Here is a 17,849-nt window from a genome sequence, read left to right on the forward strand (position 1 = left end):
GTCCCTGAGTGCTGCCTAAGGAATCGTGGGCATGGGCATTCCAGAGGGCCTGCTGGGCAGTTGTACAGCTCTCTGACAATAAGACCGCAATGCAGTCAACACAACCAAAGCACAGAAATACAACACTGTGAGAAATGTACTAGAATGACATTTTCCTCGGTGGATGTGTCAAATACAGAATGATGATTAAGGACCAACTTTGTATTACATTATTGATGATTGACATGCATTGTTACTGGATGTCACTACCTGTGTTATTTTTAGTGCCTTTAACAGATATGGTGCTAAGCTGAGCAACTGCTGCTTGTTCTTGTGCATGTAAGGAAAGAGGAAAATAACGAGCAGTTATTGACTGTTATGCCTGTGCCCCTTGCCCTTGCTCAAACTCACATGTCACCAGTGCGAAGGATGCAGTCATCACTGTTCTACAGAAAAGGTGTGGCCACACCAAGAACCTCACTCCCCCTACATGGGGCCACACAGCAAGTAACAAGGTTGCTGTTTGAGCCAGGCTTTATACAGTTATGCAGTGGGTGCCACTACAGGCACCTCTGAAAAAAGAATGAAAACTTTTTCTATTTTTAACTTAATGCTAGCAGCCCAGTTTAATGTACGTGAAGGTGAAATCTCTGGATGGTTTAGTGTAACAGCTTCTATATGAAAATTTGAATACATGAAGTCTAGACAGTTAATTTGTTTTTTACTCTCAGAATCTATTGTCAGTGTATCGATCTTAAGATGCCACAAGCAAAGCACAGGTGCACGCAGGTCTCCTTCCTCCCGGCTGCACTACAAATCTCCTTCTCTCACCCTTTCTTTCTTTATTGTGGCAAGCTTTATTTTTCATTTAAATGCCTGGTTTCTGAATAAAGCATCATTAGTCATAATCCAGAACCAGGATTTGATATTAAATTTAGTTTGTGTTCTATTTTAACAGATAGTAGATTGTATGTTAATTATAGAATAATATCTTAACAGAGGTCTCTGTTACAGAGTTAAACAGGATCCATCTTTGAGCATCTAATAAGAAATAGATATGCATCCATTCTGCAGATGCTTATGGAGACATGGTGCTGGGAACTCAGCAATGTGTGTGGACCCTCCGGGTTCCAAGGTGTGCTGGTGGTGGCCATCTCTGGATTTAAGCAGTCCTCTAACACAAGGATGTTTATTCGAATGCATTCTCAACCTTTCTATTTGTGAAACCAAAATTATTCAGCAGCGCAATCAGCATTAAACCAGTGTTGAAGTTCCTAAGAAGCAGTTTATCCACTATTGCTAACAAAGGTTACTATGTGACTTTTTTCCATGTTGTCAATAAGTGTGGCGATGCACCGTCCTGTTTTGCAGTGTTTTCCCTGTACCAGAATCACCTGTAATGCTTGCTCAAATGCAGATCCCTGGGCCTGTAGACCTGTGGCCATGGATGGGGAGAGGTTGAGCAATCTGCACACATTTTTACCAAATTGGCTTTGTTGATTTTTACGACAAGGTTTTTTGAAAGTGAGCCCTAATGTAGTAACATCCAGCTGGGCAGCATAAGGAAGAAATGTAGTCAAATGGTACTTTTTCTGCCCTCAGTAGATATAGTAAATACACAGCAAAGCCAGAGATGTGAGCTTCTGTCAGAAACCCTGAGATGCACTAGTACAGGATACCTGGCAAACACTCCTGATTCCTTTCCATGATTCCCCTCCAGGTGGTGTCCAGGTGGGAGGGGCTGGGTGGTCTGTGTTGAAGGAAGGTGCTAGAGTGAATTGCTTTGGACAACCACTCTTAGTTCTGGCAAGGCCTGGCTTAAGGCCCAGGGCCGTCGCTTACTATTTATGGAACTCCAGAAACTGACCCAGTGAATTCAGTTTAATCCTTTTGGTGGATATAAGCCTGCTTATCTGCACTCACATAAATCCAGTTCAGTGAGACGTATGATGTGGAGATACTGAGGACCAGAGTTTGTTCTTTGTGCTGAAATGGCAGGTTTCCCCTGGGAGGCCTTGACCGGGGATCCCTGAAATTGGACCGTGTGTCATTCATGAGCGTGTTTGTTTTGGCCAGCCTTGCCCTGTGGTTTATCTTGTGATTCTAAGTTATTTTGTGGTTGCTTTGCACTGAGGTGCTTGTAAGCTTGTAATAATGTGCCTGTGAGCTCAACGTATAACAAGCATGGGCATTGTACATGGAAAAAGTCATATTTATGTAAACATTGGTTTATTTGTGATCATATCAGGAGAGGCTATAAATATTACCTTCCTGCCAACCTTTTTTGTTTGTTTGATATGTGGTCGAAGTTGCAGCAGGAGTGAGATAGATTCTGCAGCAGCTCCTGGTTACAAAGCCTGGGGTTTAAAGTGGTCAGCGTCTTACAATGTCCGCACAGCTTCTGGGCAAAAGCTGGGCATCTGTCTCAGGTCCTGAGATCCTTGCTCTCCACCCTGTCCTCTACCCCTCCTGATTTCAAGTGTGCCATAAAGCTCGTTAGAACATAGTCTCCCATGACATTAATCCTGCACGGATACTTTTTTTAAAAAAAGCAGCAACAGTATTCATATAGAAGTGTGACGAGTTCGATCATACACGTGAACATTCGTTTTCTAAGTTGCTTTACAATATAATGACTAATTAAGATAAATTGATTTGTTGAAAAATCGAAGAAAGCTCCACAAGTTGGTTAATTGCTTAATATATTTTTTTGTGCAGAGTTCTAATTAGATTTATTGGTAAAAGAAGTTGATGAGGTCTGTTATTATCCATATGACTTGACAGTGTCTTGAAAGAAGTCACTGTAACACACTTGATGTTGCATGTTATACAGCTAATATTTTAATGAAAAATAATTCCAAAGGAAAAGTCTACTTATATTTCTTATTTTATAGTAAATTATTTCTTTCTTCGTTGTCATGATCAGTTATTCAGAGGGCACATATTCTTCTTAGTGCTTTAATAGTTTTTATTGGTGGGGACTAGATTTATCTTTGAAAGGTTAAAAACTACATTTTGTACTAGTGTTTCCCTACACCTCATTCCCTCTGGGCACTGGGAACACATGGGAATTTTCATCTGTAAACTTCCTCATGCCTGGCTTAGTAGGACTCGGTGGTGTTGGAGGTAATGGTAAAGGATGAGGATGCAGTCTGCCTAAGCACATTTCTTAAAAATGCAATAAGTAAAAGTAGGTGATAAAACTCCAGATTCGTTCAGATTTATTGAAGTGAACCAAGAAGATATTATGGCAGGAGCTAATGTACTTTATTTGACAGTCTGTGTTTTAATATTATTACCTTGGAAGTTTGTTTTTAAACTTGAATCTATAAACATTTACACTAAAATTATTAAAATAAGGGAAATTTTTTAAGTGTTTGAACTTCTTCAAATGTCTTACTCTTTTGTTTGGGTGAAGTTGTTATGAACCCTGAAGTTGCAGCAAAAGGATGGGACTTGGTGGAGAAAACCTTGGTGGATTCAGGGCTTGATTTACATGGTTATTGCTGTTTACAGTTCACTGATTCTTTCTTAAGATGGAATTTTGCTTTTGTCTTTGTAGGGTCGTTGCTCCAGGGAGAACTGCAAGTATCTTCACCCACCCCCACACTTAAAAACACAGTTGGAGATCAATGGGCGCAATAACTTGATTCAGCAGAAGAACATGGCCATGCTGGCCCAGCAGATGCAACTAGCCAACGCCATGATGCCCGGCACCCCGCTGCAGCCCGTGGTAAGCCCTCCAGCCTGCTCTCCAGCTGTAGGCGCAGCTCTTAGCTTAGGGAGAAGGGGCTGCAGTAGATGGTCTGAACACAGGTTAGTTATCAGCTGCTGGTATTTTCTAGTGAATAAGTATCAGTTATTCCTGGATCAGTTTTCACACTATAAACCCAGGGGCACTTGACCACTGAGCATAGCTCCAGCCCTTTTAACATTTTATTTAGACAGTAAGTTGCTTAGGGCCTCGCTGAATTGCTGAGGCTGACTTTGAACTTGTGATCCTCCTGCCTCCACCTCCCGAGTTGCTGGGATGACAGGCATGTGCCACCTAGCATTGTAGGTCTCTTTCTTTGAAAACTTAAATTGAAGTGATTTCATAGTCACAAATGCTAGGCAGCTTCTGACTAGTGGTGATCATCATACTGGATTTGGAAGCCTTATCAAAGGAGACAGAAACTCCAAGGGCTGTTAAAAAAGAATGAAATTGATAAACCTTGGGTGTCCCTAGATGTTCAGTGTCTATCAAGTAGTAGATGTGTGCAATCCTGCTTCTGAACACACATATATATATCTATTAAACCATTTGGATTTTTATGATTATGTGGGTGATAAGTGTCTCTAATAATCTTCTTTACATCATAATTGATATTAGGTTGATAAGCTATTTTATGTTAATTGTGATATAGTAGTTTTATTTTTAAATATATGATGAAATCTATAGTGATCAGGGAAAATATATATATATTCTATTGCATCTAAATTATGACCTAAATTATTGCATCTTAATTATTATGGGGTCATAGGAATGTAAAGACCCCCATTTTTCTGGCATCTTTATCGGAAAACTGCTAACTATTTTTTTTCCAGATGCATTATTATAATACCTGAACTCAATGTAACTGGTATTCTCTCTTAGAGCTTAAAGCAACAGTTATTCCAAAAAAGAGGAGGTGGTCTATTTGAGGTGGGAGGGACCTCCATATTACATGTTCAATGATACGGTTGTCAGTACTATACAGTTGAGGTGAGAGAATTATTGTAATTATTTCTGTATCTGTCTTAACCTGATCTATTTTTTTCTCATTATTGGGGACTCAGTTAAAAATGTAGTATCTTTTTTTTAATATTTATTTTTTAGTTGTAGTTGGACACAATACCTTTATTTTATTTATTTTTACGTGGCGCTGAGGATCGAACCCAGGGCCCCGCACATGCGAGGTGAGTGCTCTACTGCTGAGCCACAACCCCAGCACCAAAAAAATGTAGTATCTTAAGTTTATTTTTTGTGACATCTGCTAATTTTTCATGTCTGAATTGGGATAGCAGGAAGATTGCTATTTGGTTAAAAGTTTATTATCATTCTTTCTAACAAAACAATATAGGGCAAAAATCTCTCTTTCCCTTGGCCCTCAGATTCAGTTTCAAAGATCTGGATGGCTCCTACTTTAGTTGATATAAGATCTCTCCTTGACGTGAGACACTTGGTTTCAGTTAAACATTTAAAGTGTACTTACTGCCAGGTTTGGCCTCTCTCCACCCAGGAAGCCCCTTAGATCAGCAGGCGAGGTTCCCTAATTGAGGAAGACCGGAGAGTCACAGCCTTGAGTTCCTCAGTGTGAAGTTGGGCCCATCTCCTGACCCAGCCCTTGAGTTCTGACTCTCAAGGTCATTCCAGGGTTATCACACACACAAGATCCTAGTGCAAATTATAAATGACGTTCTGCTCTTGAAATGCTAGTAACACATGTGTTGTTTATAAAACCGCTCAGTCACAGATTTCAGAAACCATCTGAACACTCGCCCCATTTTTTGCTGCTTTTGTAAGAAAATTCTCTGCTTTGATGATGTCATTGCTGTGTTAGTCTGGAGCACATTCCGGCTCTGTGTTAATTTCCCCTCATGTGACCACTTGAATGTGGAGTTACCCCTCTGCTAAAGGCATCCTTGGATCAGAGCCTTAAAGTATTCTGCATACAGATTGAGATTTTCGTAGTAAGTATAGGAATCATTTTAATTTTTCAATTTTGAAGCATTTGGGGTTTTAGTGGCTTCAGAGAAACCTTCAGTCCAGGAAAGTTTCTCTCAGAACTCCACCTGAGACTGTTCTTTTGTTTTTGAGGCCAGCCCTGTGATGATGAGGATGATGAGAGGCAGGCTCAGGAATGAAAGGGATGGTTGTGAGCAGCTGCGGGCTGGGACTTAATGTGGCCCAGGAATAGGGACTCCAGCAGAGCCGGGAGCCGCCTGCTGGCCACATGAGAAGGGCTGACACTCAAGGGAGCTGCCCTGGTCAGGTGGAGTCTTGAAGACGTGGCTGTAACTTGGACCCAACCAGGAGGTAGCCTTGTGAAGAAGATCCACCTCATGGGGCACCTGCCAGCAGTGACAGGTTTTTTGACAAGGTTTTTAGACAGGTCATTGACAGTGCCTTGGCTCTCTAGGGCCAGACAGGTTAGCTGGAGGAGCAGGAAGGAGCAGGGCTGGGGTGCACGGTCTAAAGTAAAATTCTCAAGCAGCTGTAATGGTGGCTGGCACCTTGTGGAGTCAGATCAATAATCACTTGACGAACAAAAGGGCAGGTTGAGGAAGGAGTACCACCGACACCAGAAATCATGGACAGAGATTCCTGGCAGTTCTCCTGCCCGGGAGACCAGAGGAGCCTAAGTTGCCACCAGAGCAGCAGCCCCGTCACGGAGGCCCCCACAGACCAGGTGGAGTGGCTGCTCACCCCGTGTGGGAGCCTGAGAAACTGGCGCTGTCCGTTTTCAGAGCCTGGCCTGGACTAACTCAGTTAGACAGGGATCTGTAGAACAGGGTCCTGCCTTCATAGCCTTTATTAGGTTGAAGAAATGCACCACACCGAGAATCAGAGAGAGGACTGGCATTTTTGAGACAATACTTGAGGGGCATTCACTGTACTCAGCACTTTTTGTATATTACATTCTATCTTCAATCTTATGAAACAGGTCATATTACCTCAGCGTTAGAGATAAAGAACCAAAAGTTCAGAGAGGTTAAGTAATTTGCTTCAGCTACACAGCTAGTGAGTAAAAAGTTTCAGACATTAATCCAGCCTGTTTGGGCTCCGGTGTCTGTGTGGGGAACTGCGTATTGGGGACAGGTGGCCAAACATCTCTGGGTCCTGGGCAACTCATTTAAGCTCTCTGACCTTTTCCCAAATAGAGTGAAAAATTTGAAATCTATTACCTCTAAGGTCCTGGCACTCTCAGACCTCAAACACAGTTATTCCCATTTCATAAGATGAGGAATAAAGTAGTTGAAAATGACCAGTAGAATTTATCTGTCTACTTCCTAAAAGTTAATAATGAATTATAGAAGTATTGGCGTTAATTCTGTTGGCATTCGTAAATTCTTAATAAAAATGTAAAAGTTCACTTCTTTTTCTTTTTATCCTATAATCTTTGAAAATAAATAGAAGACCTCTAACATTTAGTTATCAAATAAAAAATAATGAAATTTCTGCTTTCTCAGTGTTCCTTTTTTCTAGTATGACTTTGCTGCACACTGTCAGGTGCAAAGTAATCAAATGAGAAACTGCAGCATGGTTTGGCCACCAGCCTGCACTGTGGCTCACACCCTGGAGAGCCTGGGTCCCCCCGCCCAGCCAGAGGGCCTCAGGAGAGGTGCAGCTCCTACTAGGCTCTCTGCGTGGCCCTCAAGAGGTCTGTGGAAGCCTTCACAGTGAGGAGCTCACTGTTAGCAGCCTCTGCCCTTATTGGGCACCCAGAGCTTAGCTGTGGCCCCTGTAATTCTGCTGGCAGCTGTCCCCAAGTGCAGAGACCTGGCTTCCTTGAGACACGGAACTCATGTAGAAGTCCCTATGCGTGTCATGAAGTTGAGATGCTTCGGGGATAGACTCCCAGTCACCGGCTTTAGCTTCAGTTTCAGGAGCGTCTTTGGCTCCTGTCACCTCGACTCTGCCATTGCTGGCATTTGCAGAGCGCTTTGAAGTGGGCCATTTGTCACATCTGCAGGAACTTTCAGAGTTCTTGAACTATTTTTTCCTGCTTTACTCTCCAGCTGGTGCTCCAGGGGTTGAGAGGAAGCCTCTTTGTCCCAGGGAGTTTCTGAGAAGAGTTTCCATCTCAGCTGCCTTCAGGTGGTGCCGGTCCACCTGCCTCAGTCCGGGCCGGCAGCCCAAGAGCAGTGCCGATGTGGGAACCAGCCCTTGGTCAGCATGTGCCTGTGGACAGGGGGCTGAAGTGAGCCTGCTTTATTTAAAGGGTCTCAGTAAAACTGGCCTGAAGGGCAGAGTGACCCTGAGAATCACACACATCTCATCCTTTCTGTGCAGGCCCAGCTGGCCAGAGGCGGGTTCTGGCCTGTTGACTGCTCCACTCCAGTCCCAGGCTGCCTTCTTGGAAGAGGAGAATTTTCAGTGTGGATTTGTTGATCCCTCCCATTAGCTTTGAGTGCTGTTTATATTCAAAATAATGGTTTACTCACGATAGCTGTGGGCACAGGATGATGCCTCAGTCTCTCTTCTTGCACACACACACACAATCTAGAAAAACCTGACTTGTAAGATTTGTGTTCCATAAGTCTCAAGTAATGCTGATGATATGTTACTGGTAATTTTTTCATTTTATTACTAATTTCAAGCAATATTTTCAAACAAATGTTGTTTCACATAGTGTTTTTAAATAAACAATCCCTATGATAGCTTCAGCATTACAGTATAGTAGCTACCAAAACTTGGGCAGTTTAATAAAAAAAATTGCAAAACACATTAGATTTCCAAATCACCATGAAAGTAACCATTAAATTTTGAGGTGAAGGGCTGGGGTTGTAGCTCAGCAGTAGAGCGCTCGCCTCGCACGTGCGAGACCCTGGGTTCGATCCTCAGCACTGTATAAAAATAAATAAGTGAAATAAAGGTATTGTGTCCAACTACAACTAAAAAATAAATATTAAAAAAATTTTGATGTTAAGAGAGGAAATATTAATTAAATCTCTTCATTTTTTTGACATTTGGGTGTCTGTTCTTGAAAATATTTAATGCATTTGCTAGTTAATTTCTGTGGCAAAGAAAAGCATTTAGCAAATCCACTCAAATACTCATTAGCAATAATTGTAGAGGCCTTGTGGAAATGCCAGTTAGAGCAGATACGGATATGTATTTATTCATGTGTATATATACACTCACATGAATAGATACACATACACACACACATATATATAAATACATATATATAAGCATGTATAAATACATACACACACACACAACACACACTGCACAAAGCGTAAGCAAAGAGATTGCCCTCTGGGAGTCCACGGTATAGTTGGAGCTAGGCAGTCTCCATGATACCCAGGTGGTATATGGATAAATGCTGCTTTCAAGGGATAAGGCATTTGGAGAACAGAGGATAGGAATCAGATCAGAGAAACTTCAAGAAGAAGAGTCCTGGTTCTTGAAGCATGATTCAGAATTAACCAGTTGGGCTGGGAAGTGGTAGCATTCAACGTGGAGGGGAAAAAAACACATGCTCAAAAGAGGAGAACCCTAAGAGAAGGTGTCTCCTGGGAGACCTCAGGAGAAGCAGAAAAGTGAACTGTTTCTGTGGAAAACCACACGGTGCATGGACTTGTAGTCACCTAGGAGCTTTCAAAAAATACCTCCTCCCTGGTACATTTTGTTAGGGATTCAGAGGAGCGGTGTCCTGGGCTTTCACAGATCAGCAGTCCTCAGGTAGTTAAAGGGGACCTGGTCCATTATGTGAGAACCTGGATTCCAGAACTATTGGAATCAGACACACCCCTCTCCAACTTGTAGGCCTTCCAGCCACTCATTTGTAACCCTGGGCACATGATCTTTGTGAGCTTTTTATCTACAAAATGAGTAAGTACCCACCTGACCGTGCTGTAATTCATTCACTCATCCATTCAGTCAAGTGTTCATTCAACAAATTTCCATTAAGTCCCTACAATATGCTGGCATTGTTCTGCATTCTGGGGATTTAGCTGAGAATTGAACAGTCCCCTCCTGCAACTCCACCCCCATCCTAAATAAATAAATGGAAAAACAAAAAGGAAAAGAAACTTGCCAGGGATCTGGGTAATGAGGATTAAATACAGTACCACAGGTAAAGCACTTAGCCAATGCTGGCACAGTACGAATAGGGAATTTATACTAATAATCATGTTTGCATAGTTAACTAGTTTTATAATGTGAAACTGAATAACATTTTTATTTATAACAGAGCCCGACTGCCTTAATGGAAGTATAATATCTAATTTAAAACAAACAAGTGATTAACCCATAAGTGGCACCCAAATTAGTAAATTTGCAGTTTGTTTCTCTCTGCTGAGGGTGTTCCCAGGGAAAAGGCAGTCACAAGCCACTTTCCTGTGCCTTCTGGGAATGAAGATAACTGTGCATCATTATCACAGGGGTGTCGTTGGTATCAAATATACCAATTGCACAGTTCTGCGTTATCCTATGGGCACTTTAAAGAAAATTGGGTGCCACTTGATGTTCCCGGAGCCCGAGGCCGGTTCTTGCTGCAGCTTTGTAGGAGAGCTCACAGAATATGGGCAGAGCCCGGCAGTCCAGGGCCTTCCCGCACCCGGGAGGGCATCTTCCAAGGCTTGACCATGACCGGACTCCACCAGGTGCTCTGGGACGACTCCATGTTCCATGTAACCAAAGCTGTGTAGCAAATTTGCAGAAATTGAAAAGAATGGAAGGAATGTGGTACTTTTTTATTTATGGCAGCTTTTGGAATTAAGTTCCAAAATGCAGAGCTGTTGTTACCAGTTGTCTTCAGTAACTAGCTCTACTAAACCTGAGAGGGAGCCATTGGAGATAGTGCTTGCTGAAGAGTTGATATTTCTAGTTTTTAAAGCTGCTACAGACTTTACTTGGGGACCATGCCCTTAAAATCTTCAGATTTGAATTTGTTCTGCTGAATTAATTCAGGAAATCAGTTCACATGACAATCTGGAGAAACAACTCATACATGAGATTGTTGCCAGTTAATGGGATCAATACTCTCATATAATAAAAGTATTATCTGTAATGTGCAGCAGCTGTGATGTGTGCGTTTGTGGATTTTCACTGTATTTTGTTTAACGAGATTTAACAAAGCTGGGTTTTATTGGCCCTCTGGCATTAGGTTAAAATAAGGGTGCTTTTTTCCTCCCCCCCCCCCAAATTTTTGCTTTTAAGTAATTATACTAGATTGTGGGCAGTGACATAAACTTCTCAATAACTCCCTGGAATAAACATTCAAAATATACTGTCTGTAAACACAGAGTCATTCATAGCAGCCGGATGCAAAGTGGAATGATAACTAAGTAGCTTCTTCCTCCTATTCTCAGTTCGATTTTTCTGCCATTTCTTACAATTCTGAAACATCTAGTAAGAAATTAGAGTGCTGCTCTGGCTGGGTTTTCACGCACTGCATCTAACAGTGAGTAGCAGTGCACATTTCACACGAATGTTCTTAAACAGAAATTCAGGTTCAACATGAAGTCACCACACAGCCCCATCCTAGTCCAGGGCTGCCTGTGTAGCCAGGGGACAGTGGAGCAGCGTTAAACCAGCTGCAGCTCAGACAGGTACGGGTGGACGGAGAATGCCTGGCCCCTCCCTGACAAGCCGCTGGTTGTCTGTGATGCAGTTTCCTGTAGTCTGAGGGGAGCTTCTCCGGGCAGGGGTGGGGCTGGGATTGCAGGTGTTGCCTAGGCATCAGGCATCACCTGGCAGATCATCTAGCCATGCCAGTCACACCACCATGTTTGGAGGCCTAAGTACGTCAGCTCAGTAGTAGCATGGAATTTGTGGTGTGTTGTTTTTTCTCCCCAGCGAATCAAACTGTGCATTGAATAGTCTATGTTTCACATTTTCTTATTAAAAATGTGTATGCTAACTGCAAAGATTCTGTCCCAAAGCAGTTTGTGAGGCCAGGAGAACAGTGGGTGTCCTGGTAGCCTCAGTCCTGCATAGGTGGCTTGGGCTGGACGGTGCCACTGTGAGGACTGTCCTGGGGCCTCAGGAGCCCCATGATGTGCCAGCACTGTGCCTCTGCAGGTGAAGGCAGCCACTTCTCCCTCCTGATAGGAAAACACGTGGGATGATGCCAGGGCACAGGGAGTGTCCAGGGAGCTTTGGGTTTGAGCCTTGTGCATTGTGGGTACGTATTAGAAAAGTAACGTATGGCTCCAGCCATCAGGTGCCGGGGTGCTGCTGCCACCCAGGGTATCTCCAGGTATTGACAAGCATCCCCTGAGAAGTATCATCCCTGGTTGAGAACCACTGACCTAGAGAAAGGGAGTAAGGGAATTCTGTTTTACTGTTCTGCATATGGGATGATTGACAGCCAGACTAGAAAAAGGATGTTTTATTTTCTAACCAGTATCTTCTGTGCTATAAGAATTACTTTTGTAATTCCACACTATATACTGCACAAAGCTTTAATCCAAAACTCTCTTCATGTACTGTAGCATCATGGAACTTCTTACTCATATCAGAGGGAAGAATTAGCTACATTCAGATGTAATCTAATATCACCTAATGCCACTTTCATTCCAAGAAAGTACTGTGATACTATTTCTTTTCATCAGGTAAAGAAAATTAATTAATCACTAAAAATTACCTTAAACAACAGGATCCACTTTGTCCATGAGTTTTTGTGTTTCAGAGACAAACATAATTATACAGAGCATTAAACTTAAAGAATTGGAACTACTGAAAGTGTATCATTAATAAAGTGCAAATGGTTAAACTAGACCTCAGGTAAATGGTTCAGTTCTGTGCAAGAACAAATGTATTTGATAAGGCAAATCTGCATATCAACAGATGGAAACAAGCCTCACATGTATGACAGAAGTTGTACCTGTTCTTGGTTGCTGTATGGATTTCCTTGAACCGTTCTGTAGCATTTCTTTAGAAGTATTATCTGTCAGACCTCACATTTCAGACTTTTTTCCTCCCTGGTGAGATAAATTCATTGTTGAATGTCTCACAAGGATGTGACAGGCTGGCAGAACATTTGCAGTGACCTCAAAAACACCCACATCAAGTGAATGTCCACACACCTTCTCCTCTGCTGTGAAGGGCAAGCTCCTCAGTGCCTGCCTTTCACATAGCCCAGGGACTCATTTACAATTTACATTGGCTGTGAGACTCTCACCCCCAGGACTTCTGCTGTGTTTATGCCAGATAATAGGGCACTTGAAACCTGTTAGCACTTGTAAACAGGTCTGTCAGGCTCATCTAACATGGCAATTATGAAGTCTGTGTCTTACACAGGTTCTAGGATTAAATCAGAACAACAATGTAGATAAGAGACCACAGGAAGTTTCTGCATTGAACAATCTATTACTTAAAGGAAATCCCAAGTACTATGGACCTCAGACTTCAAAATCCCTGTGGAGGACTTAATGAACTTTACCTATTATATTTTAGGGGAAAAATATTAATTTGATGAATATTTATTTAACAAAGTATTGTTCTCCTAAATGAGAGTAAATAAACACAGGATTAAAGGGAAGGAGGGAAGAAAAAGGAATGGAATATGGATGGGTGGACGGATGGATGGATAAGATGAAAGACAGCAGCTTTGAACTGTTGTTTATGCACGTTGAACTTGGATTTCTGTTTTACTTTTCAGCCAATGTTTTCAGTTGCACCAAGCTTAGCCACCAATGCATCAGCAGCCTTTAATCCCTACCTGGGACCTGTCTCCCCCAGCCTGGTTCCAGCAGAGATCTTGCCCACGGCACCCATGTTGGTTACAGGGAATCCCGGAGTGCCCGTGCCTGCGGCTGCCGCTGCTGCTGCCCAAAAACTGATGCGCACAGACAGACTGGAGGTAGGAATGTGGTGTCCGCGTCTTTGTGTTTTTCATTCTAGTCCTCAAACTGTGTCCATGGCCAAAATTGTTTTTTTTTTGTTTTTTTTTTTTAAATCAGAATCAACATTTGGTTTAGTGTTTGTAGCATTTTAGAAGAAAATAGGTATGCTTTATTTGATGAAGGCAGTGTTTATAGAAACCACAGCATCCCCCAGTATAACAGCAGAGAGCCTGAGCTCTAGAGCTGCCTGTTACTCCACTGTGCCTCAGTTTCCTTCTCTTTAAAATGTTAGTAATAATGACATTTGCCTCAGAGAGTTAGAAAGACATCTGGTGCTGAGCAAGTATTTCTTTTTCTTTCTTTTTTTTTTTTTTTTTGAAGGGGGTACCTGGGATTGAACTCAGGGGCACTCAACCAGTGAGCCATATCCCTAGCCCATTTTTATATTTTATTTAGCGACAGGATCTCCCTGAGTTGCTGAGCACCTCGCGAGGTTGCTGAGGCTGGCTTTGGATTCACGATCTTCCTGCCTCAACTTCCTAAGCCACTGGGATTGTAGGAGTACTGTTTATTGACATAGCCATCAAAAATAGCAAATTGTATCAGTCTGCTAAAATTTAGTTCTCATGAAGATGTAACAGGCATTAGTTACTGTGTATTAAACATTGTAAAATTTATTATTGCAAGTTTCTTCATAAGCTGTACAATATTTTGGTTGAAATCCCAGAGCACCTTTGTGAAATGTATTCTTCTAAAAGTATTTTTCATAGGAAATTTCTTGGTGCTCTCAGTCTTCCTGTCAAGGTTGATCAGGTGCATGTGCTTTGCTGTTGATACATGAGGAAGAAATTAAAGTTATAATACTTTGAAGTGATTGCTCAGAGTTTCAGCATGGCTGAATTAATGTATCTGGAAAACTACAGATATGGGGGAACTGGTAGTATTCATGAAAGGTACAGACCTGTCCCTGAACCACCTCGTCTTCCTTCTCTGTTGAGGCAGTACCCAGGCCGAGAAGTCCTGCGTGTGTGAACTGCTGAGGCAGCAGCAGAGGAAGGCTGTCAGTCGAAAGTGGTCTGTCAGTTTGCAGGAACTTAGTAAGCACCAGAGTCCTACTGACTGACTCTTGTCTCCTTTGTTAAAGAGGGTCTCGGTTTTCAGCATATTTGCAGCCATATACCAGACAGGTGCCCCACACATTCACACCTCAAAAAAATCTTAGGAGGATGTCATGACCTTCATTTTACAAGGAAGTGAGGGGAAGAGAGGTGCACTAACTTATCTTTGCTACAGAGATGCACCTGGACTTTTAGGTGGGTTGTCATTCAGCCTTGTACTTGCTCATGCATTAACTAATTCTGTTTGCAAATGAGTTAGGTCAAAATGGAATGAATTTTAAATATTTCAGATCACTGGGTGCTCACCATTTGAAGCAGTTGTGTTTCACCTGACCTTTCTAAAGCAAACTCTGGGTTCTTAACTCACGATTGTTAATTGATTAATGGGAGGACATAAGCAGTCTGAGCCAAACATGGATGAATTAATTATTAATCGGTGATGATATTTAAAAAACTGAGAGAATGGAGACAGCAAAAGGCTGAGTTGTGTGGCCAGAATGCTTCCAAAACTAACCCTCCCTCCATTTGAGGTCGTCGGCCTTCAGCTGCATTTGGTGGTGTTTAATTGGAAGCAGACTGATCTTTGGGTCGTGTTTTCTGTGGATATCACCTGTGTGCTTTGTCGCTTTCTTTTGCTGTGGTCGTAACAGGTGTCTTCTGCCCCATCAGCTGTCACTCTCTTTTGCCTGAGGGCCATGTACCCCAATGCTTGATCGTAGAGCAGCGTCCTGTGCTGCTTGGTCAGCTGGATCAGAGTCGGTGTCCCAGTCTCCATCTGCTGGGGAGCTGAGTGTGACAGAGGAGAGTCCTCTGACCTGTGCCGCATTGTTGTGGACAGTCTCCTGCATGCTAATGACACTGCTTGGGGGAGGGCGCAGGAAGGGCCGGGAGGGCACACAGTGGTTCACTAATGGCCGCATGTTTGGTTATTTGGAGTTGAAACCCGTACTCTATTTTAATATGTATTTTAAACTTCTTGTTTCACCTGAGGTGAGACTAGCCTAAGTCATTTGGTATATTACCTAATTCTTACCACTCTCTTTTCTCTTTTTATTATACAGTTATTACACAGTGAAGAAATTTGAAAAACTTCTGATTCTTTGTAATTGCTTATAAGAATTGACATGTTTACAGGACCCTATGCCATGCTACAAAAAAATAATTTTTAAATTGGAAAACTGACAGCTGAGCATTAATGCTTCTGGTGTTGTTAATTAGATGAGCTTGGTCTGAGATTCTCAAAACTCCAAGATTCACATTTCAAACATGTAAAATGAGGGGGTTGCACCCAATAATCTCTCAGGTCACCTCCACTTACAACATTCTGTGGACATTGAGGCCATTTTTTTGCTTTTAGCACCAGCCACGCTGTTTTGGAACATTTACTTGAAAGTGTGTATACACACACACACACACACACACACACATCACATGCATGGCTTGATCAGGCCATCTGTGTGTCTGTTTATCCACTCATCTATCTTCCTTTTTTCTTTATTATTTTTAAAGACTGTCTTCATGCATTTCCTGTATTCTCAACCTAAGACTTTGTGGTTTTCTCTGAAGATGGTAAATACCAATCACTGGAATGTGACTGTTAAAATTCCATTTTGTGACCTTCCTAGCAAGTTTTACTTCAGTGATTATTTTAGGAAATCACTAAGGTGTGTAGCTACTAGAAAAGTCTGGGTCTTTATGTCCTACCATGCTTCTTAGCAAAGAGCTGGTACTGAGGGAAATCATTGTTTGACTTGCTTTTGAGAAGCATAGTAAGTTCGGGTACAAAAGGATAATGAATGAATTACTGCTGAGCATCCAGTGGAGAACGACTGAGCTTCCTTCAGGTAGAAGCACCTGAGGAACACCTGGGAAGCCCCCACTGATCTCCCTGACCAGTCTTCAGGAAAGGGCCACGGGAGAACCGTGCCAGCTCTACACTGCTGTCCAGTCACTGGTTATGTGAAAGAATGAAGGAGTCCTTCAGCCCGTCAGCCCTTCAGTCCATCCTAGAAAGATCCACGTCCTGCTGGGCATGGTAGTACACCCTGTAATCCCAGCAGCTCAGGAGGTTGAAGCAGGAGGATCACGAGTTCAAAGCCAGCCTCAGCAACTTAACAAGGCCCTAAGCAACTCATCGAGACCCTGTCTCTAAATAAAATACAAAATAGGGCTGATGATATGGCTTAGTAGTTGAATGCCCCCGAGTTCAACCCCAGTACCAAAAAAAAGAAAGATACATGCCCTGTTTAGAGCTTAGCGTGATCCCACAGGGTCACAAAACATGAAATTTTAACTTGAAGAGAAATTTTTAAACATGTGCTCAGGTGCCCCTGGAGTCACGTTTACATTTTGAGCAACCAGCTACAAGTCTCGCTCATACTCCTAGATGCAGTGCAGTAGCTTCAGGCCCAATGAGACTGGAACCACTTAGAGTGATTGCCAGAGTCACAGGGCCTCCTCCGAGGACTTCCTAGTAGGTCTGTCCTGAGGCTCAGGCTCTTTGTTCCCACAGGTCAGCTGATGTCTGCTGCAGGCTCCCTCTGGAGGGGCCAGCACTGGTTACCTGTGCCTCAGCTTTTCATTGTTTATTTCACGTACAGTTATTGTGACTTGGTTGAAAAGTCCGCCTCACCCAGACAGAAAACATCTGCGTAGTGCTAAACTGCTCCGAATGGAATCCCCAGCTAATGAAGCCTTTAGGTAGACAGTGATGCTTATCAGAGTAGTTGATGTCACACAGCAGTGGTCAAACCAACCCAGGGTGCTTAGGAAGATGTTAGGTGGCTCTAGGGTCAGTTGCTTCCTTTTCACTTCAGGGGTCTTCATGAGAACATAGCTGTTCCGGGTGAGGCGGGCAAACCTCTTGGTTTCTCCTATTTTCAGTTGAAGTTTCCTTGTAAATAAAATCACCCTCATGCTGCTGCCTTTCTCTACTGGGTGATGGTGACGCAGCTCCGACTCAGGCCTCTGGCTGCCGTGTGCTGCCACCGTGCATGTGCGTGGCCAGAAGAGTCAGAAAGCTCCTCTGTGGGCCGAGGGTAAGGGGACAGTATTCACCTCGCAGAGCTGAAGAGAGGTCGGAGCTTTCATGAGTTCAGTGGATTTAGCATGATTAGGTGTAAGAGTTTCTATTCAGAGAAGATTAGAAAAGCAGAAGCTTTCAGTGATACACGAGAGGCTTATTGGCAGGGTTACTTTGCTTTTCTATTTCTG

The 17,849-nt window shown here is 42.8% G+C and overlaps 1 protein-coding gene across 15 annotated transcripts in view; it reads left to right on the plus strand.

Moving 5' to 3' along the window:
* The window catches only part of Mbnl1 (muscleblind like splicing regulator 1), a 193,670-nt gene that overhangs the window by 151,864 nt on the left and 23,957 nt on the right, over positions 1-17,849 (plus strand). For all 15 annotated transcript variants that reach the window (XM_046431489.2, XM_046431485.2, XM_046431491.2 and 12 more), the window contains 2 exons: positions 3,542-3,712; positions 13,335-13,535. In XM_046431489.2, the coding sequence (XP_046287445.1) occupies positions 3,644-3,712; positions 13,335-13,535 (270 nt within the window). In that variant the 5' untranslated portion in view covers positions 3,542-3,643. The remainder of the gene's footprint in view (positions 1-3,541; positions 3,713-13,334; positions 13,536-17,849) is intronic.

The sequence above is a fragment of the Marmota monax genome, unplaced genomic scaffold (genome assembly GCF_021218885.2).
Source record: "Marmota monax isolate L192 unplaced genomic scaffold, Marmota_monax_Labrador192_F-V1.1 WCK01_AAM20220418_F8-fsc00022, whole genome shotgun sequence".
Taxonomy (NCBI): Eukaryota; Metazoa; Chordata; class Mammalia; order Rodentia; family Sciuridae; genus Marmota; species Marmota monax.